At 44.8% G+C, this 27,252-nt stretch overlaps 2 protein-coding genes across 6 annotated transcripts; one reads left to right on the top strand and one right to left on the bottom strand.

Annotated features, from left to right (window-relative positions):
* The first annotated feature begins 1,479 nt into the window (after window positions 1-1,479).
* On the top strand, window positions 1,480-24,787 carry LOC125551704 (chromatin-remodeling ATPase INO80). Of its 5 annotated transcripts, none has more exons than XM_048715000.1 (23): window positions 1,481-1,808; window positions 2,607-2,691; window positions 2,795-3,585; window positions 3,666-3,863; window positions 3,985-4,095; window positions 4,401-4,786; window positions 4,891-4,999; window positions 5,087-5,167; window positions 5,381-5,547; window positions 5,637-5,762; window positions 5,880-6,041; window positions 6,115-6,172; window positions 6,332-6,562; window positions 6,685-6,831; window positions 6,944-7,498; window positions 7,699-7,956; window positions 8,218-8,325; window positions 10,975-11,069; window positions 11,165-11,321; window positions 17,713-17,913; window positions 18,725-18,853; window positions 24,183-24,280; window positions 24,763-24,787. In XM_048715000.1, the coding sequence occupies exons 1-23, from the start codon at window positions 1,731-1,733 to the stop codon at window positions 24,770-24,772; spliced, it is 4,341 nt and encodes a 1,446-aa protein (XP_048570957.1). In that variant the 5' UTR covers window positions 1,481-1,730; the 3' UTR covers window positions 24,773-24,787. The 5 variants fall into 5 exon arrangements, with proteins under 5 accessions (XP_048570956.1, XP_048570957.1, XP_048570958.1 ...); XM_048715001.1 differs by lacking the exon at window positions 24,763-24,787 and adding an exon at window positions 24,719-24,734; XM_048714997.1 differs by lacking the exons at window positions 24,183-24,280; window positions 24,763-24,787 and adding an exon at window positions 20,624-21,385 and having other exon boundaries at window positions 1,483-1,808.
* On the bottom strand, window positions 21,751-27,252 carry LOC125551705 (acyl carrier protein 2, mitochondrial-like). The gene is made up of 2 exons (XM_048715003.1): window positions 26,901-27,252; window positions 21,751-22,243 (listed from the first exon to the last, which is right to left on the bottom strand). Exons 1-2 carry the CDS (start codon window positions 27,126-27,128, stop codon window positions 22,067-22,069), a joined length of 405 nt encoding a protein of 134 aa, XP_048570960.1. The 5' UTR covers window positions 27,129-27,252; the 3' UTR covers window positions 21,751-22,066.

Raw genomic sequence — 27,252 nt, 5'->3', positions numbered from 1 at the left:
ATGGAAGGAGGGAGTAGGTGTTTGGTTCTAGACACATCTAAGAGCATCTCCAACAGCCGCGCAACGCCCGACACGCTAAAAGTCAGAATACAGCGCCGTGTGAGCCAGCTTTTGCGCGCGGCGGTGCGCTGGCTCTAGCGGCCGCCGCAAAATAAAGCGCGCCCAAACCGCTCTAACAGGCGCGCTATATTTCATCTATTTTTTCTTTACTATGTGACGATTTGATAAATATTTGGTTCCGATAGTACAAATATGGAGATAGTTGATAGTTCATAGTCTTCTTCTACGATAGATAGTTCATAGTTTGTCACATAGCCTGCTTCTACGATACAAAATAAAACGAAAAAAATACTACTACTCGTTATTCTCCGACTTTGCCTCGGTGATGTCCTCCTCCGACGTGAGCGTACGCGTCAAGGAACCGCTCGTCGTCGGAGTCCTAGGAGGACGCATCTCCTAGCGTGGTGCTGTATTTAGCGACCGCCTTCCACGTTCGCTTGTCCTCATGATAGGCGGCTCGCTCCTTCCTCCTCTCCGTCCTCCTCTCGGCGAGAACTGTTCCTCGTTGATAATGTCTTGCGGGAAGCGATGGCTCCACAGCGCCATGGCTGCCTCGTCCATCTCGGCCAGGCTGAGATGGCGCTCCACCTCCGGTTCTTGCGATGATCCTCGTCGGTGAGAAGCCGCGGGAAAGGCGCCAACTCCTGTGCCCGCTCCCGCATCGCCACGTCGGCGAAGTTCATGTCCTGACGGGACCGCCGGAGGCACCACGCCGCATCGTCGTACGCGCGGGCGCCCTCCTGGGCGGTGTCGAAGGTTTCAAGGCGGAGGCGCATGCCGTCGCCCGACCGAATCTCGGCGGAGTAGGTGCCGGACGGACGCACGCGGACGCCGCAGTAGTCCGAAGCTCCCCGGCAGCGAGGCGCCATGGTGGCGTGGTGGTGTCGTGTCGTCGGCGAGGAGAAAAAACGATAGAGGGAGCGATGAGAGAGCGGCGGAGGGCGCTGCAATTTTATAGGCGTGCCGGGCGCGGTGCGTCAAATCTAGCGCACGAGCTGCCGCCTTTTCCCGCGCACTAGTTTTCCGCCACCGCTGGAGCGTGAAAACATCCCCGCATGCTAAAAAGCTAGTTTACCGCGCGGGCGCGTCTTTTGGCGTCGCGGTTGGAGATGCTCTAAGGCAAGAATATTTTTATGAGCAATGAACCCCACATGTTATAGACACAAAAATGTGGCAAGATCCCTTAGACAAGCCAAAGTATGGCTGACAATTTAAACAACTCAACTAAAACAAATATGATAAGTCTGACAAAAATCATATGACAATATATAGCAAATATAGTCACAATCCAAACAGCCCTATCGTTTGTTCTTCTATACTCGAGAAACCCCGAAAACCCCCTTGCACTATTGCCGTCCCGTTTCGCTTTCCCTGCTACCCTCCCTTCTCCTCGCCCACCCTTTGTTTCTCTCTCTTCCCCTTCGGCCAAGCCATGCCTCCTACTACTACTTCCCCCACCATATCCGCCTCCCCCCTCCACCTCCGCGTCCCCTCTGGCATCCCCCTCCTCCCGTCCACAAACCCTAACCCTAATCTCGCCGGCTCCTCCGCCGTCGCGGCCCGCCCCCACCGCCGTCCTCGCCGCTCCCCGCGTTCGCCTCGGTTCCCGCTCCACCCCCGGAGCGTCCCTCCACGCGCGCGCGCGGGTGGGCACTAGCTAGGGTTTCGATATGGACCCGCGCCGCCCTTCCCCGCGCGGCGGCGCCAACGGCAGCGGGTTCTCCTACTCCAACCTCTTCAACCTCGAGGTAGTTGCTCCTTTCTTTTCTCTTTCTTCGCTTGACTGGAGGCCTCTCTGCGTGGTGCTAGGGACGCGGCGTGATCACTGATCGGGGCTGGGGATGGCTGTGGAGCACTTTGTCACTGGACTCGGGGATTTCTCTCGGGGTGTGGTGGGCCTGTTTCTTGTTTGTCCGGTTTGCAGGTGCAATTCGGCAGTGGTTTGGGTGGGAGCTGCCGGTTTCGGCTCAGGGTTAAGAGGCTCGCTAGTTGGAACCTAATGCAGGTTATTTGGTGATGGTGTTGCAATCATGCTTACTGGCTGATGCCTTGTGCTACCGTTTCCTGGTTACTGCTGCTCCGGTTTACCACTTGTCATCTTGTATCATCTCTGCTGCTAATGCCTTTGCCTAGATTGTCTAGTATTTCATACATTAGGAGGATATCGTTTTGATGCAATTGCATACGTCAGCTATGTTTCCGTTACATTTAAAGTTTTTTAGTTGCTGGGATCTCCACATGACTCTTGGCTTTAGTTTCTTGCTATACTACCCTTAGAGCTTACAAATTTATCATTTTGGTGATTCCGTAGTGGTATTATTGCTGTCTGCTTTTTTCTGTGTGGATGTAGGTTAACTGAAATATGTATTGCCTTAGGTAGCGATCTAGTGTGGAAAATACAAATAGTGGACATCATCTCTCTTTTTTTACGGGGAATCTGCCTTTTGTTTTTGACTTGGTGAAGCAGACAACTTGTTTCTGCTCTTGTTTTGTTGACTTCTGTTGATCTATATCATTCTTATTGGTTTTTTTACTGGACATTGTAGCCATTGCTAAACTTTAAGGTCCCTTTACCGGAAGATCTTGATCGATATGGGAATAGTAGCCCAAATGGGAGCGTGAGTAGTCAAGGTAAGCTTTATTAGTACATTTCTTTGCTCTCTCTCTCTCTCTCTGGCAAATGTCTAAAATCCATCTGTGTGGATCTTGCTGCTCACCCAACTTTTCCTTTAAGGTCAAGGGTCCTTGTCGGATCAGTACAATGGTGTGAGTGATGCTTCTCATGGGCTGCATCGAAAGCGAAAAAGGCATCTTGGTGTTGCGAGCGATGATGAGGAAGCAGATGACCACAGTAACCAAATAACCGAGGAGCACTACCGTACAATGCTGAGTGAACATGTTCAAAAGTACAGAAGGTCAAAGGATAAGGAGGGTGTTTTTGGTTCTGATCCTCCTCGGGCAGACACCCCCCAAATGATAAAACACAAAAATGGCAATACAAGAGTTATGAAATACAGAAGTGATTTCAAGGATGTTGCAGCATTAGGTGTGTTAGAAACCTCACCTGAGTATAATGGGATGGGATCTATTAGTGCATATGGTGGTTTCAATAAGATTGTAGCTTCACTTGATTCTTCCTATTTGGATATGGGGGATAATGTGAGCTACTTAATTCCAGAGGGTTATGATAAGTTGGCATCTTCCCTTAATCTGCCTGTTTTTTCTGATATACGTGTCGAGGAGCATTTCTTGAATGGCACGCTAGATCTGCGCACCCTGTCAGCAATGCTTGGCACTGACCTTAAGTTTGAGGCTACTAGTCGTGGTGGATTAGCCGAACCTCAGCCTCAACATGAATCACTCAAGGAAAGGGTAAAGATCCAGAAATTTGCACTTCAAGTAACTGAGGACCCCTTTGCAATTCCAGAGGGATCAGCTGGGAGAATACGAAGATCTATTATTTCAGAATCTGGTAGTTTGCAGGTTCATTATGTTAAAGTCTTGGAAAAAGGAGATACATATGAGGTTGGTTTCATTTGTTAAAATACTTGATTTCATGCTGTTGTATTAGTGTACTTAGCAACAATGTGATGTCATATATGCAGATTATCGAGCGGAGCTTGCCAAAGAAGCAAATAGTGAAAAAGGAACATTCTGAAAATGTGAAAGAAGATTTGGCAAGTTTTTTGAAACGCTGGCATATTATTGCTAGAAACATTCCAAAGCATCACAGAAATTTCACTGCTTTGCTGAAGAAACGGCAAATGGATGCTAAACGCTTTTCTGAGAATTGTCAACGGGAGGTATTGCATTTGTCTATTGTGTCACCTTAAAGCATGACACCATTTCAATGTGTTCTAGTTTACATTCTTGCTGAACAATTTGTCTTTCGAAGCCTTTACTCATTTCTTGTTTAACTTCCAGGTGAAGCTCAAGGTCAGCAGGTCACTGAAACTGATGAGAAGTGCTCCAGTACGCACAAGGAAGCTTGCTAGGGATATGTTGATATTTTGGAAACGGGTAGACAAGGAACAGGTATTTGTCTCATAAGCTTACAATTGTTTAACTTTGTTGCAATTATAAAAGTATACAATCTGTCTTTATTAGGAATGCTTATCTATTTCACAGTATTGAACTATATGAGTTGATTATACTATATCCATTTCTTACATCCCCTGAGCCATTTCACTATACGAGTACCGTTATCCCAAATCTATTAATGTTTTGTGTATTGTCTTGTATTGCCTTCAGTTCAGTTTAGCACATGGTGTTTATTGCCCTTGTGCGCTGTAGAACAAGACAAAATATTACGTCACTTATTCTTTGTGCCTGTTTCGCAGTATGAGTTGAGGAAAAGAGAGGAAAGAGATGCAGCTGAAGCTTTGAAGCGAGAAGAGGAACTACGCGAAGCAAAAAGACAGCAGCAGAGGCTCAACTTTCTGCTATCCCAAACTGAGCTCTATAGTCACTTTATGCAGAATAAGGCTGGCGAATCAGCACTGCCTGATGAGGGATCTGCTCCTGAGGTTGATGACGAGGAAGATCCCGAGGAAGCTGAATTAAAAAGAGAGGCTTTTAGAGCTGCTCAGCATGCCGTTTCCCAACAAAAAAGGATGACAAATGCATTTGATAGTGAAATTGTGAGGCTTTGTCAATCTGCGGAGTCTGGCATTCCAACAGACGATTCAGCTACTATGGAGCCTAGCAAGATTGATCTCTTACACCCGTAAGCTATATCTGGAATTGTCTTTTTTCATTGCAAACAAGCATTGTAGAACAAAAGAAATTGTATTCTCTAAAGCTGATTGCCTGGGAGTATCTTGTTTTCAGCTCAACAATGCCTGAGCAGTCATCTGTGCAGACCCCTGAGTTGTTTAAAGGTGTATTAAAAGAATATCAGTTAAAGGGCTTGCAGTGGCTGGTCAATTGCTATGAACAGGTAAAGTCTTACAGAGCTATTGTATTTTGGTCACTTGTGGTGACTGCCATTATTAGGTTATAACGTCACACATTGGATTTCTTGCAGGGGTTAAATGGCATTCTTGCTGACGAGATGGGTCTTGGCAAAACTGTGCAGGCTATGGCATTCTTATCCCACTTGGCTGAGGTTTATGAATATATTTTCTTAAATTTTCATTTAGTTATTTGTTGCCCAACTGCTTTTGGATCTCGTTCCGTGTTACTTTTGAACCTGATCTCAGTTGTATCTGAACTTAATTTATCTCTTGCTCTTTTGTTTATTCCTTCTGGAGATGTCATATTATGTTGTAGTTTAATATTGCATAGCAAGCATTTGATATGACATGGGTGTCTCATGCAGGATAAAAACATATGGGGTCCCTTCCTGGTGGTTGCTCCTGCATCTGTTGTGAATAATTGGGCTGAAGAGGTAATCAGATTCTGCCCTGATCTTAAGATACTCCCATATTGGGGCCCAGAAAGGGTGGTTCTTCGCAAGAACATCAATCCCAAGCGTCTTTATCGGAGGTAGATTCTTATCGAAGCATTGCTATCTTCATTGTCTCTCTTATAACAGGGTCATAAACCAATCATGTGACATTGTTTCTCATTTATAGAGATGCTAGCTTCCACATTCTCATCACAAATTATCAGATACTTGTGAATGAAGAGAAGCTTTTGAGACGTGTTAAGTGGCAGTACATGGTATTGGATGAGGCCCAGGCTATAAAAAGTTCAAGCAGGTGATTTTTCATGTGTCTTGTAACTTGTGCCTATCTTCATTTGTTTATTCTGTTTTTTTCCTTATTGCATGGCCCTTGCTTGACAAATAATTACCATCCTTTTGCTCTATACTGCAGCCAGCGCTGGAAGACTTTGCTGAGCTTTAACTGTAGAAATCGCTTGCTTCTTACTGGGACACCAATTCAGAACAACATGGCTGAGCTATGGGCACTTCTTCATTTCATCATGCCCACTTTGTTTGACAGCCACGAACAGTTTAATGAGTGGTTCTCAAAAGGGTACTGTTTTCGTACAGAAGTTATGTTTTTTTTTTGGTCTTAACTTTATTGCTTATGTTTTTTGGCCTTCCAGGATTGAGGGCCATGCTGAACATGGAGGGACCTTGAACGAACATCAACTTAGTCGACTGGTAAGATAGTCATATATAGTGAATGCCATGGTTTCATGATTATTTCAAGTGATTGCCTATGTCTCGGGCTTGTTTAGAAGACTTTAAGTTCTCAAATGGGTAAAGTTTGGTACAGCCTTGCTATTTCTTAAGATTATGACATGTTCTCTATTTGCACAGCATGCTATATTGAAGCCGTTTATGCTCCGCCGTGTTAAGATTGATGTCATAGCAGAAATGACGGAAAAGAAAGAAGAAATTGTGCCCTGCAGATTGAGTTCTCGCCAGCAAATCTTCTATCAAGCCATAAAGAATAAGATCTCTCTTAATGAGTTGCTTGATGGAAGTCGTGGCAATCTAAATGATAAGAAGCTGCTTAGCCTGATGAATATTGTCATGCAGCTACGTAAGGTACAGTTCCGACAATTAAATTTTATTTAGTTTATTTTTTAGGTCCCTACTGAAAATTATGATAGTGTAGGTTTTTTTAACTCATAGGGTTTTCTTGATATTGTTCTCTGCGTAATTCTTAGGTCTGCAATCATCCAGAGCTGTTCGAGCGCAATGAGGGAAGCTATTACTTTTATTTTGCGGAAATCCCAAATTCTCTTCTTCCTCCCCCATTTGGGGAGTTGCAAGATATACATTATGCAGGCAAGAGGAATCCTATAGTGTTTGAGGTACGATCTCTCTGTTAACAGTTTCTTTGTTGATCATATGGTTTACAATACATTTCTTCTTGAGCACAGACAGTCAAACACTACTAATATATTTCTTTCTCAATCTCCACAGATTCCAAAGTTAGTTTATGAAGGGATCATCTGTAACACAGAAATACCCGTCGATGGTTGTGGATTCCGGAATGGATATATCAACAGGCTGTTCAATATTTTTTTGCCAAGCAATATCCATAATTCGGCAGTTCCAGAATCAACTTCACGAACCACATCTGTTCTGCCATCTGGTGCATTTGGCTTTACACGTTTAACGAATCTGTCCCCAGTTGAAGCTTCCTTCCTGGTCACTTCTTCATTATTTGAGAGACTAGTGTTTTCAGCGACACGTTGCAAGATGGAGTATGTTGATGAAATCGTGGATCTATTCCTTGATTCAGAAGGTTCTGATCTCCAGCTCAGTCAGTATGATGCCACAAAAGTCCGGGCTGTTACTAGATTATTGCTTTCACCTAAAAGGGCAGACTCCAGTTTGCTCAGAACAAAATTTGAAATAGGCCTGAGCGATAACCCGTGTGAAGCACTAGTGCTTTCTCACCATGATAGGCTTGTCTCGAACATACGGCTTCTTCGTTCAACATATGGTTTTATCCCACCAGCTAGAGCACCGCCGGTAAGCCCATCTGTTTCATCTGTGTCGACGCTGGTTTTTGCATTTCTTTCTGCATCAGGGCATCTGTTCAGTAATCTTAGCTTTAGTGTTAAAATTCTGGAACTTCTATATAGTGGAGATGTTTTTTGGTTATGCATGTTAGTCACTTGTAACTATGGCCGTATTGGTTAACCCTCCTTTCCCCTTTCCTCTTCTTCCAGATAAATGTCTGTTGTTCAGATCGGAATTTTGCCTACAAGTTAACAGATGAGATGCATGATCCCTGGATCAAGAAGCTGTTTCTGGGATTTGCTCGCATTTCCGAGTTTAATGGTCCTAGAATACTGAATGGTCATAATACTTTCATACAGGAAGTATGTACTGATTTGCCCATCCCTGAGCCGATGCTACAGTTACCGTACAGGATATTCGGGTCATCTCCGCCTATGAGTAATTTTGATCCAGCTAAAATGCTCACGGTAAGTTTATAACTTTTGCTTGTGCATATAATGCTAGAAATTGTCTGTTTAGGTTTGTAGCTTTGGCTGCACAATTTCATTCTCTTTTTATAGTTATGATTTTAAATCAGTTTTTAGCTACTTAGCTTCATGAACTGCTTAACTACTTGTACATTTTTTCCGAAAATTTCGTATAGATCATTATGAAAAGTTGGTGTAATGTTGTTTTTATTGCACATATTTATGACCCCTTATTAACTGTCATGAAATGCTTGATGACAGGATTCTGGGAAGCTCCACACGTTAGATAAACTACTGCGGCAACTCCGAGCTGAAAATCACCGTGTGCTCCTATTTGCTCAGATGACTAAAATGTTGGACATCCTTGAGGTACTATAGAAAAATGTTCAGATCTTTCTTGCAATAATAGTTACTCCCTCCGGACAGGTATGCAGGCCGCTCTAGTATTTTGAGTAAGGACTTTGACCACCGATTTAACTAAGAAAATATGGGTTATATACCCCCAAAATTGTACCATTGGATTTGCTTCTGAAAGATGTTTCCAACAGTATGCTTTTTTTGGGACATATTTTCCTTGATAAATTGGTGGTCAAGTTTGACTCAGAAAACTAGGGGGCCCTCCGGCCCTGTATACTGGCCCCGGAGGTTGTAAATTCACAATTTTAATTTTGCTTTCTTTAGACACCCTCTGTTCCTAAATGTAAGACGTTTTGGCAGTTCAATTTAAACTGCCAAAACGTTTTATATTTTAAAACAGTGGTTGCACTAGATAGATAGATCAGACACATGGGAAAATGTTATTGAAATTTGTTTAGCTGAAAGTTTGTGCCATCACAATTATCTTCATTTCGTAGATTTGTGCTGATTTTCTATAGTGAAGTGTTTATGTTATGTTGGATACTTTGGTTCCACTAAAACCACTATATTTCCCAGTTATGCATGGGATTTTTAAAAACAATATTATTATTATTATTTTAACAAATCTCAGATCTATAACTTCAAATCAGAAATCACAAACTACCACCGTACTGTTGCTAGCGGCACCGAATAGAGATCTGTCGTTGCCAGCCGCAACGAAGAGAGCTGGTCGCTGCCGGCGGCAAAGAAGACCTGCTGTTAGTTGCTGCTTGCAACAATAGCTGCACGTGCCATACTCACGTATTGCTCCGCATTGATCCAGCTGCTTGCTGAGAATCAGTGCACAAGCCTGAATGCTTTAGTAAGTATATGTGCATGTGTTGCTCTGAATCCATGCTTGCTTGTACGCGCACATCGGTGAAGGTAGTATGTTTGTTGCTTGTACGAGCATCGGCGAACAAGCTTTAGTACATACTCGTGCGTGTGATCTGTTATGAAAGCAACTTATCTCTATTGAAGGCCCAAGGGGCATATATATATTACACAAGACTTGAGATGCAAGGAAAGGAAACATAGTATAATAAGGACTCCTAGACCAATACTAATACTTCCTAACACCCCCCTCAAATGCAGAGCGTATGCAATGGCATTGCATTTGAAGAAGTGTAATACTAGAAAAAAAATGATAATCCAAATCTCCGTGTCTTGAGTGTCGCCATAGCATGAAGAGTCTTCAAGACCTGTCGAGTCAAGCCAGGGATAACGAAGAGATGCCACATCATAGGAAGACACCGCGTAAGTAGAAGATACACGAGTAGATGTAGGAGTCATAGCATGCAAGCAGTAGGAGGAGCAACACGTAAGTAGCAGCAGTAGCCAGGAAAACTAGCAGACGAAGAGTGACGCACAGGGTAAGCTGACAGCCGCGTGTCATGCCCCTTGTTGGCAGAAGGCAGCCGGCGGCCCGATCTGGCCGAGGCATTGACAACGGGCGAAGAGATCTATCGAGAAGAGAACCATCGGAAGAACACTGAAAAGAATTGATCTTACGAGACCGACAAAAAAAAAATCAATCGTGAGGACGAGTAGCAGCGTCCGGAGACCTAAACCTAGGCTCTAATACCATGTTATGAAAGCAATTTATCTCTATTGAAGGCCCAAGGGGCATATATATATTACACAAGACTTGAGATGCAAGGAAAGGAAACATAGTATAAAGACTCCTAGACCAATACTAATGCATCATGACATGATCCACGGCCAAGACCGCTGGTTCAGCCCGAGCGTGCCCAACCCTGACATCCACGGCGGAAATCATTGGTTCAGCCGGAGAACCGCGACATCCACAACCGAAATCACGGGTTCAGCCTGCCCAACCCCCATGTGCTGGAGCTCAACTTACGTTCGTGCTATCCGTGGACATGAACCTGATGTTGCCACGAATCATGGTGCACACGGCCAAGTGCAAAAATAGGACAAGGGATAATGTCTAGGTGGCTGGCTACATCCAGATGTGTAGATGAGTGCAAGTGATTGCAAAATTTCTCATCGAGTGCGATGCAAAATTCGTCCTGCACAATGCATGATTCGAGCCCTTCATCTGGATGGATTCTCCTCGTCAATACTGTCCTGGTGGCGTGAAGATTCGGCCAAGGCAGCTCCAGTGTGTCACGATGTTCAATGCGTTGATGTTGCGATTTTTTTGTTGCCCCTCCAAACGAGAAGCCACTTTTCGTTACGAACAACCACGACCAGCTCTTTTCGTTGCAGCTAGCAAGGATAGGGTGATAGTTTTGCAATTTCTTAGTTTGGAGTTATAGATCTGAGATTTGCTAAAATAATAATAATATTCTTAGAAAAAACTTTGTTATGCATGCACATCTAAAAACATCACTGTGGATTTGAGCTTACATAATTGACTAACAGGATGCAAAATGTTGAGTACCGTGTTTCAGAAACTTTAGGAGCATCCTAGGTTTCCATTATTCTTTGACTGGCCTTGTGAACTCTGTGAAGGAACTGAAATGAACAAGGAAGTGTGTGCCTTACTATCATATGGAGCTGTATCTATGAACTACTCATTCAAAAGATCTTGTTGAGTTTATGATCGTAAGTTTGAACCCTTATCTAACTTTGCGTGTCATGCACTGCTATTTTCAGGACTACATGAATTTCAGGAAATTCAAGTATTTCAGACTGGACGGGTCTTCTGCAATTTCTGATCGTCGTGACATGGTCCGGAATTTCCAGAACAGGTAAGGCATTAGTGGATACTGTATAGGACATAAATACTGCACTGAGATTATAACACTCCTCAAACATGACCTCAGCTGAGTTTTGTTGTCTGCAGGAATGATATATTTGTCTTCTTGCTAAGTACAAGAGCTGGGGGACTAGGAATTAATTTGACTGCTGCTGACACGGTTATATTTTACGAAATTGACTGGAATCCGACACAAGACCAGCAGGCAATGGATAGAACACACAGACTTGGTCAGACGAAGGAGGTAAGTTAAACCTCAATGTATACATATGGAACAAACTCTAATTACAAGGCCTAAAAGATAGTAATACTCTGAATTCGGATGCTTTATTGATCATGGGAAAAGCCCCATATATAACATGAGCCGAGTACCAGCAGGCAACGCGAGTCTATATGCAACAGAACCAATGACTTCTGTGACTTGGAAAGGCCCATAGAAGCGAGGAGACAATTTGCCATGCTTGTGACCTGGTAATGATGCTGCTGCATGATGGTGAAGGCGAAGCCACAACCAATCACCGACGCCAAATGCCAGCTCCTGATGCTTGTCATCATAATAATGCTTTGCCCGCTGCTGCGCTTGATGAGACGCTCACCAACCTCACGAACGAAGTTGGCGCGATCCTGCAAGGCGGTGTCCACAATCGCCACCTTGGCCTCGCCAGGAACATAGTCACGAAGACGTGGCGGTGGCCGACCATAGACAACCTCGAATGGAGTGGCATGAAGAGCGGAGTGGCGGTGGCCGACCATAGACAACCTCAAATGGAGTGGCACGAAGAGTGGAGTGGTAGGACGTGTTGTACCAGAATTCCGCCCAGGGCAATCATTCGACCCACCGTCATGGCCGATCACCAGTGAGGCAACGTAGGTACATTGCGATGATTTTGTTGACAACTTCAGTCTTCCCATCAGACTGGGGGTGGAAGTCTTGGGCTCATGTGAAGCTGAACGCTGGACAACTTGAATAACTCACGCCAAAAATTGTTGGTGAAGACAGGATCTCGGTCACTGACGATGGACTGTGGAAGTCCATGGAGGCGCACAATGCCCTCAAAAAATCCTTTGCCACAGAGGCAGCTGTGTATGGATTGGACAATGGAATGAAGTTTGCATATTTGGAGAAACGGTGAGTGACCGAGAGGATCACAAACTTGGCAGCGCCTTGATGAAATCCATGGAGATATCACTCCACACAGACGTTGGGACCGGCAGAGGCTGAAGTAACCCGACAGGGAGGAGTGTTTTTGTCTTGTTGCGCTGACAGATTACACAAGCACGGACCAATTAGCGATCACCAGGGACATGGAAATCAACTCGGAGTCGATGAAGCGTCTTTTGGACCCCCTCGTGAGCGCGTGAGCATGTAGTAAAATCATTGGTATGGACGGGGAGGTGAGCAACACATGCACCTGACGCCCATGAAGAATCAAGTTGTCAGCATACCTTCAGGGGTGGTCGTGATCACCGGTGCGAATGCCATCACGAAGGGAGGTCAACTTGGGGGAAGCGTCAATCTCACGCCGTAGGTCCTCAAAGATGGTGAAGATTGGCAGCGAGAGAGCACAAAGCTTAGATGCTGCATCGGCATCACGACGGGAGACGGCGTCAACGACGTTGTTGAGGCGGCCTGATGGAACTCGACAATGTAGTCGAATCCAAACAATATGCTGACCCATTGGTGTTGAGGGATTGTCGAAAGCCGCTGGTCGAGGAGAAACTTCAGGCTGTAGTGGCCGGTGCGTTCGGTAAAGGCATGACCCCAAAGATATGTCCGCCAGTGACGTACAGCCTGAACCAGTCAATGAGTTCCCGCTCATAGGCAGCAAGCTTGGCATGGCATGAAGCAATGGGCTGACCGAGAAAGGCCAAGGGCCCCGCACCTTGCTGAAGAACAGCACCAAAGCCAGTCCCGGAGGCGTCACACTCAAGAATGAAGCAATTGTCAAAGTCCGGCATCTGGAGCACCGGATCTTGACCAAGGGCATGCTTGAGCGCTTGGAAGGCATCCTGTGCCTCTGGGCACCACCAAAATCTCTCCTTGCTCATTAGGCGTGTGAGAGGGGCAGCGAGCATGCCGAAGTCCTTGATGAACTTGCGATAGTAGCTGGCCAGCCCCAAGAAGCCGCGTAACGCCCGGAAAGAACGAGGCGTAGGCCAGTTAGCAATCGCGCGCATCTTATCCTTATCCATGGCCACCCCATCAGCAACAATGACATGACCCAGGTAGGCCACGGAGGACTCACCAAAGCAACACTTTCTGCCCTCGAGGAAGAGGGACTGCTGCCGCATGACCTGAAAGACAACACGAAGGTGGCGCAAGTGCTCCGACCAGGATGAGCTTTAGATTAAGATGTCATCAAAGAAAACAAGGACAAATTTGCGCAAAAAAGGGAGCAAGATGTCATTCATCAAAGCCTGGAAGGTTGCTGGTGCGTTGGTTAAGCCAAATGGCATAACCAAGAACTCATAGTGGCCATCATGTGTGCGAAACGCCGTCTTAGCAACATCATCAGGGTGCACCCGTACCTGATGATACCCCGAGCGCTGGTCAAGCATGGTGAAGAACCTAGCGCCCCGGAGTTCATCCAGTAGCTCGTCAACAACAGGAATTAGAAACTTTCCTTCATGATATGATCGTTCAACACCCGATAGTCGACGCAAAAGCGCCATGAGCCATCCCGTTTCTTGACGAGGAGGACGGGTGAAGAGAAGGCCGAGTCGCTCGGGTGGATGATGCCTTGGGCCAACATCTCCGTGCACTGGCGCTCGAGCTCGTCCTTCTGAAGTTGCGCATAGCGGCATGGCCAGACAGCAACTGGCGTGGTGTTAGGTAGAAGCCGAATGCGGTGGTCGCGAGAGCGTCCTGGAGGCAACATGGTCGGAATGGCGAAGATGTCAGCAAACTCGTCGAGAGCGTCCTGGAGGCAACATGGTCGGAGTGGCGAAGAAGTCAGCAAACTCGTCGAGCATGTCACTCATGAGGCCAGAGTCCTCGCTCGTGATCGTGTGAACAGCAGGCAAGGCGGGCACCACCAATCCGTTCCCACAGCCATCCCGTTTCTTGACGAGGAGGACGGGTGAAGAGAAGGCCGAGTCGCTGGGGCGGATGATGCCTTGGGCCAACATCTTCGTACACTGGCGCTCGAGCTCGTCCTTCTGAAGTTGCGCATAGCAGCATAGCCGGATAGTAGCTGGCGTGGTGTTAGGTAGAAGCCGAATGCGGTGGTCGCGAGAGCATCCTGGAGGCAACATGGTCGGAGTGGTGAAGAGGTCGGCAAACTCGTCGAGAGCGTCCTGGAGGCAACATGGTCGGAGTGGCGAAGAGGTCAGCAAACTCGTCGAGCATGTCACCCATGAGGCCAGAGTCCTCGCTCGTGATTGTGCGAACAGCAGGCAAGGCGGGCACCACCAATCCGTTCCATGTGACTTGGGAACCAGCAAGGACAATAGTCATGCTATGGTGATCAAAATCGGTCCGAGGGAACGGAGCCAATGGACACCAAGGACAAGGTCGAAGCCGCCAAGTGGAAGCATGAAGCAGTCAACCCGGAAGTGGCAGCCGTCAATGTTGATGGAGATGCTGCGACATAGGCCAACACTAACAAGCGTGTCCCGTTGGCCACCATGACCCATAGACCGGGATGAGACACTAACAAGCGTGTCCCGTTGGCCACCATGACCCATAGACCGGGATGAGTCTCTGGAGTTAGGCCGAGTGCGTCAACCATGACCGAGTCGATGAAACTTTGTGTTGAGCCTGTGTCCAGTAATGTAGTGAAGGTATGAGTGCCGATGACGATACGCAGCTGTGTGGTGTCAATCACGCGGATACTCCAGAGCCCGGTGATGGCGTCAAGCAAGATGTGTGGCGTCTCCAAAGGTGCATCCTCGGGCGCAAAATCATCGAGCTCGATGAAGAACAAGCGTGCACATCAATGACCTGGGACGTACTGCTCATCGCAGTTGTAACAGAGGCCTTGGCAGTGGCGTTCACCCATCTCGGTAGGCGTGAGGCGACTCGTAGTGCGAGGAGCCGGTGTAGGGGCAGCAGTTGTAGCAGGAACGCCTTGTGGCATGGGCGTGCAGCAGGCAGCAAGGTCGGCCCTTGTGCCCAAGACATTGAACCACGGGGACGTGTCGGGGCCATGAGTGGTCGGGAACGGATGGCGTTGTTCATATGCCTTAGCGAGGGATACTGCCGTGTGGAGGTCCACCGGTTGCTGAAGCTCTACATCGACTTTGATGCCTTCAGGAAGTCCGGCTGTGTGTACAGGAAACACTGCTGGGCTGAGCTTAATGGTTCGCTGGTCCTGCACAACAGCTCCATAAATCTGCTGGTGTAGTCGGCAACGGTAGAGGTGAACGGAAGCCGAGCCAACTCGCACAAGGGGTTGGCGTGTACAGATGGCCCAAAGTGAAGGTGACACGCCTCCTTGTAGTGCTGCCAGGAGGGAATGCCATGATCACGCTCAAACTGGAGGTACCAGACTGAGCATTGTTGACTAGGTGGTATGCCGCTGTCCACACCTTGTTAGCCTCCTCCGTGCGCTGTCCCCAGAAGAATTGCTCACACTGATGAAGCCAGCCAAGCGGATCGACGGAACCATCACAAGTAGGAAAATCAAGCTTGTGAAAGCGTGGGACACCGGACCCGGAGCCAGAACCAAGGTGCTGGTATACGAGGGGGGCAATTGACGTGAGGTATGGTGAGGCGGCATAGGTGGGCTGGGTCTGTAGTGTTCGAGGAAGTGGCTGATAAGGATTGGCGGGTGGCTGTTGGTAGGGAAGTGGTGGTAGAGATGCGTGGTGGAAAGCTGGGTTGAACGGAGGGTAAGCACGAGGTTGCTGTGGGAAGAATTGGGAGGCGGAAATTGGGGCGGTGAGCCGGTGACGGCGGCGGGGGAAAGCGTGGATCAAATCCTGCGATCAGGAGGGTGGGGACAGTGGTGGGGCCGGTGGTGGCGAGGGCGGCGGAGGTACTAGACGGTGTAGAGGAGGCGGCGGAGGAGCCGCTGGCTGCTGGCAACGCCGCGCGCAGGTCGACCAAGGTGGAAGGTGGAGCGCTGGGGCACTGCTCCAAGGTGTTCAGGTGCTGGACGAGGCCCTCCATGAAAGCCTGATCCGTGGCCCGTTGCACCACCATCTCCTTCAGCTGGGCCGCTAGCTCCTTGAGCGCGAGGTTGATGTTGCCGCTGTCGTCTTTGTCATCGTTCACCATCGTAGATGACGCTGATACCAGATGGAACAAACTCTAATTACTCGAAGGCCTAAAAGATAGTAATACTCTGAATTCCGATGCTTTATTGATCATGGGAGAAGCCCCATATATAACAGGAATAACTTGGCTGACAAGCTGACTTAAAGGGAATACAATCTGGACTCTGGAACAAGTTCTAATCTGGACTCTGCACTTATTTCGAATCTGAACCTACTAACTAATCTGGACTCTGAACCTAATACGAATCTGAACCTTAATAACTACTTGTAGCAGTACAGGAATCCTAGCCACTTTGGGCTGGACCAGGGGGTGGTGCGTCCAGGGCTTGGGCCCTCCGTCCATATGTGGTTCCCCACATAACAACATACTATTGTCTAGCCATGGTTTCTTGAACTACTATTTGATCATTTTTTACTGGCTATGATATTCTGTATAAGTGTGTGATGTGCTTGTGAATTGTGTAATTTTGTTTACCATTCACTTGTTTACTTTAGGGCTGCCTTTGCAACCTGTTGCAACTTTAGCACCATATTGTTTGTAAATATGTGCATTTATGACAGTCTTGTTGAAGATTTTCATACTAGAACTACTGTTTGTAAAATATGTGCATTCTTTGTTATTACAAAGATTCTCGGACTAAATCTGCCAATCTTGTCCAAGATTTTCGTACTAAAATTGCTGATCCTGTTGACTCTGTCCCTGGTATTCCTTGGGTAGGAATGTTGTAATCTAATGCCTAAATCTAGATTCATTGTCTCTATTCTAGATTGACTGTCTTTATTTGGCCGGTAACTATTCAACATCATGGCAAGTAAAGATTCGTTTGTAAATGGGTCTGAACGTTTACCAGAGAAGATGATTTGTTATTATTGTGTTGTTACTGATTCATCCATAGGCAGCCATCATGAGGTTCTACATCCTGTATTGGATGTATTCATTATTTGAATGGACTTGTATTAATTATGAGATCATTACTGCATAATTGACAATATTGACAGAGGGGTTGCTCTGTTTCTTGTTATATAGGTCATGCTGCTATTGCTGCTGTCATTAATGTCATGCTTTTTGGGGTTGAGTGACAACACAACTAAAGTTACAAACATGCTCTGTAACCCTTTTTTTATACCAGGCTGGACAAGCTTGAGACTAGCCAATCTTTCATTTTTCATGGTTTCTGGCTAACTGTTAACTTGTATTTAGTCTTTTGGACTTTTAATTTTAAAACCTTGTTTGATCACTAATTTCAGTGTTTGTAAAAAAAGCACTGAAGTTCATCTCATATCTGTTAACTGTTTGCTTTCACCAGCTCAAATAACACTAGTCTGTTATCCGAATATACAAATTCCACCAATACTTATAATTAATAGTTGAGTAGCTCAGTTTCTTATATATTATTTCAAACCTGGAATTGTAGGTAACCGTGTATAGACTTATATGCAAAGACACTATTGAGGAGAAAATCTTGCAAAGGGCAAAGCAGAAGAATGCAGTGCAAGAGTTGGTTATGAAAGGGAAACAAGTTCAGGATGATCATCTGATGAGACAAGAGGATGTTGTTTCATTACTTCTTGATGATACACAGATTGCACACAAATTGAAAGAAATATCAATGCAGGTAAATTATTCCCTCATAAGTAGATGATGATTTAGACTTGTTATTTTGTTTGAGGATAACATTTTACATGATTTCTGTGTGGGCATTATTTTAAATGTTACTGACTCTTTACTCCTGCTTTTCGATACCGTGAGGTGTGTTTGTTGTGCATGCATCATTTGATGTATAAGCGCATATGTTACATTGTGAACAGACTTGCATTAAAGATGGGCTTTTTACTCGAACACATACTTCTGAAGGAATTAATAGGGCTAGCGTATCAGCTCCTTAATCCGAGTGCCCAAAGAGAGCTATTATGTCATGTAAATATGAACTAAGGGGGTATATCATTTCCATCTTTTTACAGACTGCAATGAAATCTACACGGCCAACTTGTATCTTGAAATGCTACTTGGTCTAATATCTCTACAAATTTTAATTCCAAAATCAGTTTTAAATTGGAAAGTTTCGTTGGTTCTCATTTTCTCTTAACTCACAGGGAAAGGCCATCCCACCATGAACATGATCTCTGCTAGGTTGTTTGGCTGTGAGTTTACTGATATGTCTTGTGTTAGCGATTCTGCCGATTATGAATTAATTTTATGGAGAAACTGTACAGTGCCTTGTTTCTAGCAAGCATCGGGTAATTGGTACAGATGGGCCTTGAAAAACCTTAGGCTTTCGTAATTCAGACCTTTGTCAGCAACCACTTCGCTCAAACCAAAACATTTTCTAAGAATTGTCGAGTTCATTTTGAGTGTTTACAGATGATTTTGAGTTAGTGGTAAAAGTCTGGCAAGAATATTCCTCATCTGCATATTCACCCCTTTAGGCAAAGGATCGATTAAAGAAGAGGCGAGCAAAGGCCATCAAGGTTGACAAAGAAGGAGATTTGAAGCTTGAAGACTTGGATGATCCAACTGAAGAACCTGTAGAACAAGATAATACAACCAGCAAAAAGGTACACAGAGAAACGTTTCTGAGTTATCGAGTGATGAGGAAAACTAGATGAGGAAGAAAAATCGTATGTTATATTTGTTTGGTTACTTCTAGATGCTTCCACTCTAGTGTAGTATTCTTCTCTTTTCTTTTCTACCCTACCTACTGTTTTCTAGAGTCTTCTAGTTGTGAGTAGCTATGAGTAGAATGGTGAAACTTAATAAATGTTTTCTAGAGTATTCCAGCTATAAGTAGAAGTATGTGAAGGCTTCCCAAAGCCTCTACTTTGTACCCAGACTATGTACCCCACAACCTATAATAGAACCTGGTGTTCTTATCTAAGATCTTGGAGTAGATCTTGTGCTCTAGGAGTTCTGGATTGAACTCCTGCTGCCATATTTTGGCCTCTACATTCGCCTCTAGAGCGATATCTATTGTTCGTTCAACACTTGTGCTGTACACATTGTAGCAGCAAGGTGGAGTTGCTCCTCCACAACCTTGTGCTGCTTCATCGAGTCACTTCTTTCTTTGTGATAGGATAAATCACACCCTCGGTTGGGGCTTTGAGGTTTCTTTTTCTGTATTTTCTTAGGAATTCATATCACCCTGTGCGTATACAAACACAAAATCATTGAGGCATTACTTAGGGCCCGTTTAACTCCACGGTGGAGCTGAGCCGAACGTGTGAACTCCGTGAAGCTCAAATCTAGAAGCTGGCTCTTCTCTTAGTGCAAATTTGATGGAGTTGGAGAAGGTGCCTTTCCCTGGCTCTGCGAAAATGAAAAGGTTGCAGTTGAGCGTTATTACAAGGTGCTGCCATCGCCAAGTGACCTCTGCGTACCGGTTCGAATAATCTCTCCTCCGTAGCTTCTCTCTCACCATCGCTGCACATTATCTTTACGAGGAAAAAGGTGCCGCTGTATGTCTTACCGAGCTGGGCTTTGCTCCCTTCCCTCTCAGGCGGGCCTCATCCCCATCTAAAGTTGTCAGCCCATGTCAGCGATGAGAAGCTGGAGCTGCGACGCCGAACGTTTTTTCCATCGCTAGTTTTCACTTGAGAAGCTAGAAACCGGAATGAGGAGTAGAAGTTGAGGAGTTTGGGAAGCTAGGCTGTTGCCGAACGGGCCCTTAGTATGCAAGCTTAAAATTCCAATTGAAGCAGATATAAAGGAACAAGTGATGCAGTTTCACATATTGGATTGGCACCCATATAGAACTTCATTAGCTCCTTGTGTGATTGACATGCATAGATGGGTTTAGCTTGCATTTTAGTACATATTCTACCAAAAAATGCAAAGAGATGATCAAAACAAAATGAGCTGCATTATCTTACCCTTTCAATTTCAGTATCTTTGCCTGCACCAGTCCTTAATCTATTGATAGCCGTGCCCGCGGATATGGGGATATGGGCCCAGTTCATAGTAGGTCACACTATGGGTCAACAGTAATAATAATAACCTGATTAATAAACAATCCTGGTTCGATGAGGAAAGAAGTTGATTGATCTTTATGTAATCGTGAGAGGATCACAGTGGTATCGTTGATACCGAAGTTGGTTGATCTTTACGGTGTCATGTGATGACCGCGGGTAAAGATCGAGCTCCTTGTGGTCACGAGATGATCACGATGTAAGTCGATACATGTAGTGGTTACGAGGTAACCTCCAGAGTAAGTTGTTCATGATACCTCAAACATGCTGTTTCCTTGAGGCTTTGTTAGATTCACCTAACTTTCTCAGCCTTGCTATGTGTGAGCTTCATTTGTTTAATTAACTACTAATATATATTTCCAGAAAAAAAGCTCGCACAAGAAACCTCCAAAGTCACAGGATAATGATGGTGCGGATGGCGATGTTCCTGAGAGTGGTCCTGTCAAAAATGAGGAGCATATTGCTTCCCTGAGGCCTAAAAGATCAAAGAGACTAGTGAGGAGCACGGGTGAGGATAAGGAACCCGTTGCTGCTTGTGATGTTGAGAAACCTGCAGATGCAGCTGAAAACAATGACAACAATGATGCAGAAGAGTTGCAAGACCAGACTCCTTCTGCCTAGTTGACCTACTGGGCTGACCTGATGAGAACATAAGATGCGAATGGCAAGACTCTAATTTGTGGTGTCGAGTAGGAGCATCAAAGATGGCACCCAGAGAAGGAGCTCTGGATCTGCTTAAGGTGTTACGCGGTTTATTAAGTATTTTAACTCTGCTGTGCAGCTTCTTTTCAGAAGCCTGGGACTGCAACTTGGCTGCAGTTGCAATGAGCTGAGCCCAATGATGGCTGTTACGCCAGCCTTTATCCCTGCTGTTGGTGATACTCGCTCTAGCCATTTTGTAAATAAGTATTAGCAATGTTCCGTCACATATAGGAATAATTTTGCTGTGTAAAGAGAGTAGTGATGTAGACTTTTGTTAGGCTAAAAATGAACAGGGCAGGAAATATCTGCTGTGCTTCCGAGTTGGAAACATATATCACTAAATTTATGACTTTATTTAGTCGGTCTAATAGATGATATGTGTGTCTATTACTCCCACCGTTTCAATAAGGGTTTGCCAAATCACTTCTTTCATTGTGTACTTAATTTATACGAGTGAAAAATAATGCTCCATCCGATTCATATTGTCTTAGATTTGTGCTATGGATGTATTTAGTGTTATAGATCTTAGATTTGTGCTGTGGATGTATTTAGTGTTATAGATCATGTTAACATTACCTGTTTTAGATTTGTCAGATATGGATCGAGCACGCTGGGGTAGGAAAAAGTTTCACCTAACATTTTTACAAGTTTGCCAAGAGAATTAAACCCTGCAGTGTAAAAGTGCAGCGTCGATAGCTTATGCACACTGGTTATGGAGGGAGGGTTAAAAAACGGCAGGCAGACGTGAGGCCAACAGCACACAACATTTGTCAAGAATTCTGCAACTCTTCAAACAAGCAAACGATGATACGACCTGTATTACAAGCATTCAGCGCACATATGAGTAAATTGATACTTCAGTTGGTCATACACAATCAAAATCACAACTCAGTCTTCAAAACAACCGGAGGCTCCGGACATAGATCTTTTAATAGCTAGCGAGAACTCCATACAGGAATACGTTATCCTTCTCATATCAAACATATTATTCGGATAAGGCGGTGCTTGAAATTGAACATGGCACACAACCCCAGAGGAACTGTTTCTCATCTGACACGAGCTTCATGGCGGTAAAAACTAGAAGTAGAGGACCAAGTCCTTTGCTTATTTGGCTTTGGGGTGCGAGGCGATGAAGTCCACTGCAGCTTTAATGGAGTCAATTTTGTCAGCTTCATTGTCAGGTATCTCAAAGCCAAATTCCTCTTCCAAGGACATCACAACCTCTACTGCATCCAAACTGTCTAGGCCAAGATCATCCTTAAAGTGGGCATCTGCTTTCACCTACAGGACAATGCAAAGAAACCAATTAATGATTTCAAACGCTACAAAACTCATCACAAGGAGCACTCCGCAATTCAGTCCACCCAACCAAAGCAAAACAGAAACAAATCACCATGCCCAAACGCTGAAACTGCAGCATTTTACCTCTGCTCTGCTGTAAACTTCAGTAGCACAATTGTGCAGGCCAAAGACTCAGAATGCAAGTAAATGCAAGCTAGCTAGCGCAGTTTTTCTTCTGAAAATTAGATGGTTCACAGCATGGAAAATTGGGTTGCTATGAATGGTTTTCTGTTCGCACCATTTTTTGCTAATTTACTATGTGTAGTGAAACATATTATTCGTTTGCAATCCAATCATTTTACATGACCTAGTTCGAGTTAGGTCACAGAGAACACCAGCTACAGTGCATAAAAAAACGAAAATGCTATTGTGCTGACGTTCCCTGGGAGGGCATGGCAAAACAAAAACTTTTCATGGCAATTTATGTTCTCGCGAGGATGGCAAATTTCTTCAGCCTATGCGTGACTAACTAGTGTTTTGTACAACTCAAGTCAAAATAGGAGGTGCAGTGCGCAATTAACTCTAAACAGTAATCACCAGATTTCTAAAAGATGTTCTGGATCTGGAAATCAGCTGATCAGTTACCAAATATTAGTGAGCTAAAGCAGAAAGATTGCCCATGCGAATCAACAGAAGCATAGTGATGACAAGAACGCACTAATAAAAAGGCACACATGTTATGTCATCGAACTGACAATCTAAAACCACTCATGAATGATTCCTCGGGCATTCTGGCTTTGAAAGCTCCGCCAGTGGTTCCTCCCCGTCTCAAATCCATACAAACTCGGATGCACACATATAATTAAAGTGGCTAAGCTAGAGCTCCTCATGAGCATCCATAGGTTTGGGCGTTGGCTCTCCCTGTGTTGACATGTGTACAAGTTTGATTTTTCTGTTTTTGATTAATTTTTACTGCTTTTGGAATTTACTGCTGAAGGTCTTCGTTTTCCACGTATTCGGTGTTCTCCGGAAGGACCCCGACTCTTTGTTGAAAATATCCAGTCTCTCCTTCTAGGCTCTCCCCCTCCTACATATGTTTCCTCTCAATCTCTACCACCGCACATGAGAAGTCCTCCATTATCGCATCCATCCCTCGCGCGCCTGCCACCATCTGCCGCCGGCTGTCGCTGGCTGGTTGGTGGCGGCTCTCCACGCCCATGGCCCCTCCCTCTGTTCTCTCAAAGCCGGCGGCAGCGTTGTGTCCGCGTCATCCGCGACCTTCCTTAACGAGCGACATCCACCTCCAGTTTGCCCCTTCCTCCCGGTGTACCAAGCCGCACATCGACGCGGCCATGTCCGCACACGTTGTGCGTGCTCTGGCCCATGTTCTACCCAGGGGTGCCTCCTCCTGCTCTATAGTAGGCTGCTGCCACGTTCCCTCCACATGGTTGCATCCGTGAACTTGGAGGCGATGACCCTGTATCTTTTCTCATGCTATGTGTGGTGAATTTTGACCAATCTTGGCTGACTTGCTGCACAACTTCATATATGTGAAGTTGTCATGTACTTGGATTTTTTTGGCATGTACGATCTTTTGAAAGTGGTTGTTACATGTATAGCAATTTGATTTTGTTTTTCTGTTACTGATTAGTTGATCCATTTAGTTCGGAACATAAACCGGTTTTCGTTAGAAACATTCACAAATTAGTGTGGTTAATAGAAATGAAAATTTAGAAACACTATATGCTGCCACATAATATATAGTTGATTGTTTGGTTGCAAATCTACCTCATACATATAAATTGATTGGTTTGGCATAATCCTTAAGAAGTATTCCATTGCTGACAGTTTGTTTCAAAATGGATTGTTCTGACTTTGCAATCCTCTATAACTAGAATGGCATGTTTTCTTATGCTAATTTTTTATGTGTTTCTTGCAGGGTCGAGGAGTACTTGACTCAGGTCTGCATCAAGAGATTGGAGTTAGCCACAAGAACTTGAAATTGATTCTAACAAGGCTGATGCACCCTACGGCATGGTGAATGCACCTACACACACAATCCATGCTATTGAATTATCTAAAAAGATAACTTGTTGTTCCCAAGAACCTGGTTAAAGTGGTATGTGTAGTCTGCCATAGTGTTTGTCAATATATCAATTATATGAAAATAGACGGGTCGTGATTAGGTAAAGACATCAGTTATTTATAAAGTTTTAGACTCTTGCTATCATGCATGCCTCTATAGATCACAAGCAAAATTTGTCCTAATCATTTCATTGTTGTCATTATCTGTTGTTTGTTCACGAAGATAGATCCCCTTTTGCAAGCTGACCAATACAAATTAATGGTAATGATCATGGTTGATTTACGCTGTTAGATCAAATGTTTGAGAAATTGTTCCCTAAATCCAAAAATATTCTGTTTGTTACTACCCCTTTAATATTCAGTGTATTGATTCCCTTCATGTGTGTCCAGATCTATGTCAATTGGAGATTTCACAAGGAATTGATGAATTTCAGGATCGACTGAGCAGGGAGTGACGCAGAGAGGGCAACAAGGCATATGAAGCAACAACAAGCCACCAAGCTAGCATACACATGAGATATGGGTTTGATTTGTGAGTGATTCGACATGTATTGTCCTTCATATTGTGCAGTGAGTAAGGTACAATTAATTCCTTATGGTAGTTGGGAGCCCAAAGGTAGTTCCGACAACAGACATGAGGTAGCAGACTAATCCCATGGTCTTCCCCGCTGCCCAATGTTGGTGTGCTATTTCAGATCAATACCTTCATATAGCAGCAATATGAAAATATCTAAACATGTTGTTTCAGATATTGGTGCTAGCAAGCATAGGTATCTGTATTATCAATAGTTGCATCTGTACTTTGTATAATTAGTCAATATTTTCATATTTTGGTTATCTCAATATGGTGGAAGAAAGCATGTTATTTTATGAAAATTAGATAGCTGCTTTTGCGCTTCATATCTAAGGGTGTTGTTTGAGTGCTAATAGTTTTACACTTTTACTAACTGTATATTCCTTTGACATTTCATATAGACCTATCTGAGCCAATATTCTAAGCCTCATACCATTTGATTAATTAGACAATATATTTGTCGCAAGTCGTAACTGTCCTGCTTGATTACTAATTTCAGATTTGTTCTTCCTTATTGTGGGGGGCATATCTATATTCTAAGAAACATTGGTGTACATGGTAGACATTTCTTGACATGGCTATTATGTCTAGATTTTGGTTCTATGGTACATAACAAATTAGCTTCTTGGTCTACATAACTAACTTGCCGAGGGTTTTGGCTGTGGATGTCGTTTAAGGTGTATGCTGCAACCATTGTGAGCAGTGTGTCTACTAACATTGTCAAGAGGGCTTGCTGATTACTGGTTGTTTGAGCCACCAGCGGCCTGAGCTGTTCTCTTTTGTGTTATTGGATACTCATTTATCTACAAAGATAGTACTCGAGAGCGAAGATCTCAGAGATTTTATTTCCCATTGCCTCTGTCTGAGCAGTGAGTAGTCCTCTTCACCTTGGCTAATTCTGTACTCATATAGAGCAAGATCTCTGGACGTATCAACTGAATTCCATTCACCTGGATACTCTTCTACCTCGCAGGTGTATCAAATTTTGCACTCTGGTAGTCTTGAAACCCCTCCTACTTTTAAATGGAAAAAGAAAATCTTGCTGTCAAAGCAAGCATCAATTTTTTTTCTGGCCATAACTAAGACAAATCCAAGAGCAATCTTACTCACGTGTCATGTGTGGTCTTCAGACAATTGGATCAAGGGATCACCTCTGTTTCAATTGGTAGTTTGCAAAGACGTCCTACTTATGCCTTGGCATTAATCTGGGACATTGTTTTTTTATTGTTTTTGAGGGACTGCTTTTTTGGATAATATTTCAAACTCTTAGGCAAGCAATCAGTAATCTTTTTTTAGAGAGATGATCACTCACTGCTTTTTCCTTGCTATGCTTGCAATAGGAAAACCACCTACTTTTTTCTCCAAATATAAAGCAAAAACTACAGATGGATGGATCTGTCAGTCATTGATTGGGTTTCTACAACATAAACAAGTGAAATTTTCTGCTTTCATGCAACGGATCTTATGTGCTCTAAGAAGTTCAAGTTGGAAAAAAAAATAGAACCATATTGCTTTCTTCTGTGGTAGATGCAGGATGGAAGAGCAGGAGTGAAATTGCAATCAGAAGCTTCGAAAATTCAACAAGATTCTGGGCAGGCATCATCAAACGGTGGAAATCTCTTCTCTCCCAACAAACAAATAAAAACACACGCACGCCCAGCTCGCTCTCAAATCCACTACCACCTATTCTCCGCTCGGAATAATAAATAATAGTATAGATGTACACACGAGTTTCTGCACGGGCGGTGTGCCGCCGCGCATCCGCCTGCTAGTAATACCTATAAGCGGCTAAGCTAGATTGCTTAATAGGAGGGGAGATCTATCTAACCAACAGCGTACAACATGTCAACATTTGAAACAACGCCGATCAATGTTGCTTCCTCCCAACAGAAAGAAAATGTAAGAAATGATAAACAAAAGGGAACACTGGGCATCCAAGCTGTTGATTTGATCCTACTATGGAACTGGTAGCAAGAAAAGGAGGGCTTGGAGGGGGACCTTGGATGGGTCGTCGATCTTCTGGAAGTTCTTGACGACCTTGATGGTGCGCTCGGTGACCTCGTCCTTGTCCAGGAACGACCCCTTGGCGTCCTCCGACGACATCCACCGCCGCCGCGACAGGGCCCCCTGCAGTGCCGCTGCCGGCCTGAGGGCCACCGACGACGCGGGGGCCGCGGCCAAGCGGAGGTGTCGCAGCACCAGGTTCCTCGCCGCCGCCGCCGCCATTTGGGTGGGATGGGTGCTTAGCTCCGGGGAGGGGGGCAGAGGGGGTCGGAGGAAGCGTGATGCGTTGCGGCGGCGGGGCGAGAGTTTTCTGGGCTGGGGACCTGGGGTGGAGTGGGGGAAGAGG

The sequence above is a fragment of the Triticum urartu genome, chromosome 4 (assembly GCF_003073215.2).
Source record: "Triticum urartu cultivar G1812 chromosome 4, Tu2.1, whole genome shotgun sequence".
NCBI lineage: Eukaryota > Viridiplantae > Streptophyta > Magnoliopsida > Poales > Poaceae > Triticum > Triticum urartu.
Note: the sequence above shows the minus strand (reverse complement) of the source record. Positions and strands in the feature narration are given on the sequence as shown.

What these genes read in the sequence shown, in the direction of transcription:
- LOC125551704 (XM_048714997.1), top strand. Translation starts at nt 1,731, where the DNA reads ATGGACCCGCGCCGCCCTTCCCCGCGCGGCGGCGCCAACGGCAGCGGG. An exon ending in CCAACCTCTTCAACCTCGAG is followed by an intron (nt 1,809 to 2,606) that starts GTAGTTGCTCCT and finishes TGGACATTGTAG; the next exon opens with CCATTGCTAAACTTTAAGGT. An exon ending in CTGAGAATTGTCAACGGGAG is followed by an intron (nt 3,864 to 3,984) that starts GTATTGCATTTG and finishes TTTAACTTCCAG; the next exon opens with GTGAAGCTCAAGGTCAGCAG.
- LOC125551705 (XM_048715003.1), bottom strand. Translation starts at nt 27,128, where the DNA reads ATGGCGGCGGCGGCGGCGAGGAACCTGGTGCTGCGACACCTCCGCTTG. An exon ending in AGATCGACGACCCATCCAAG is followed by an intron (nt 22,244 to 26,900) that starts GTCCCCCTCCAA and finishes ATTGTCCTGTAG; the next exon opens with GTGAAAGCAGATGCCCACTT.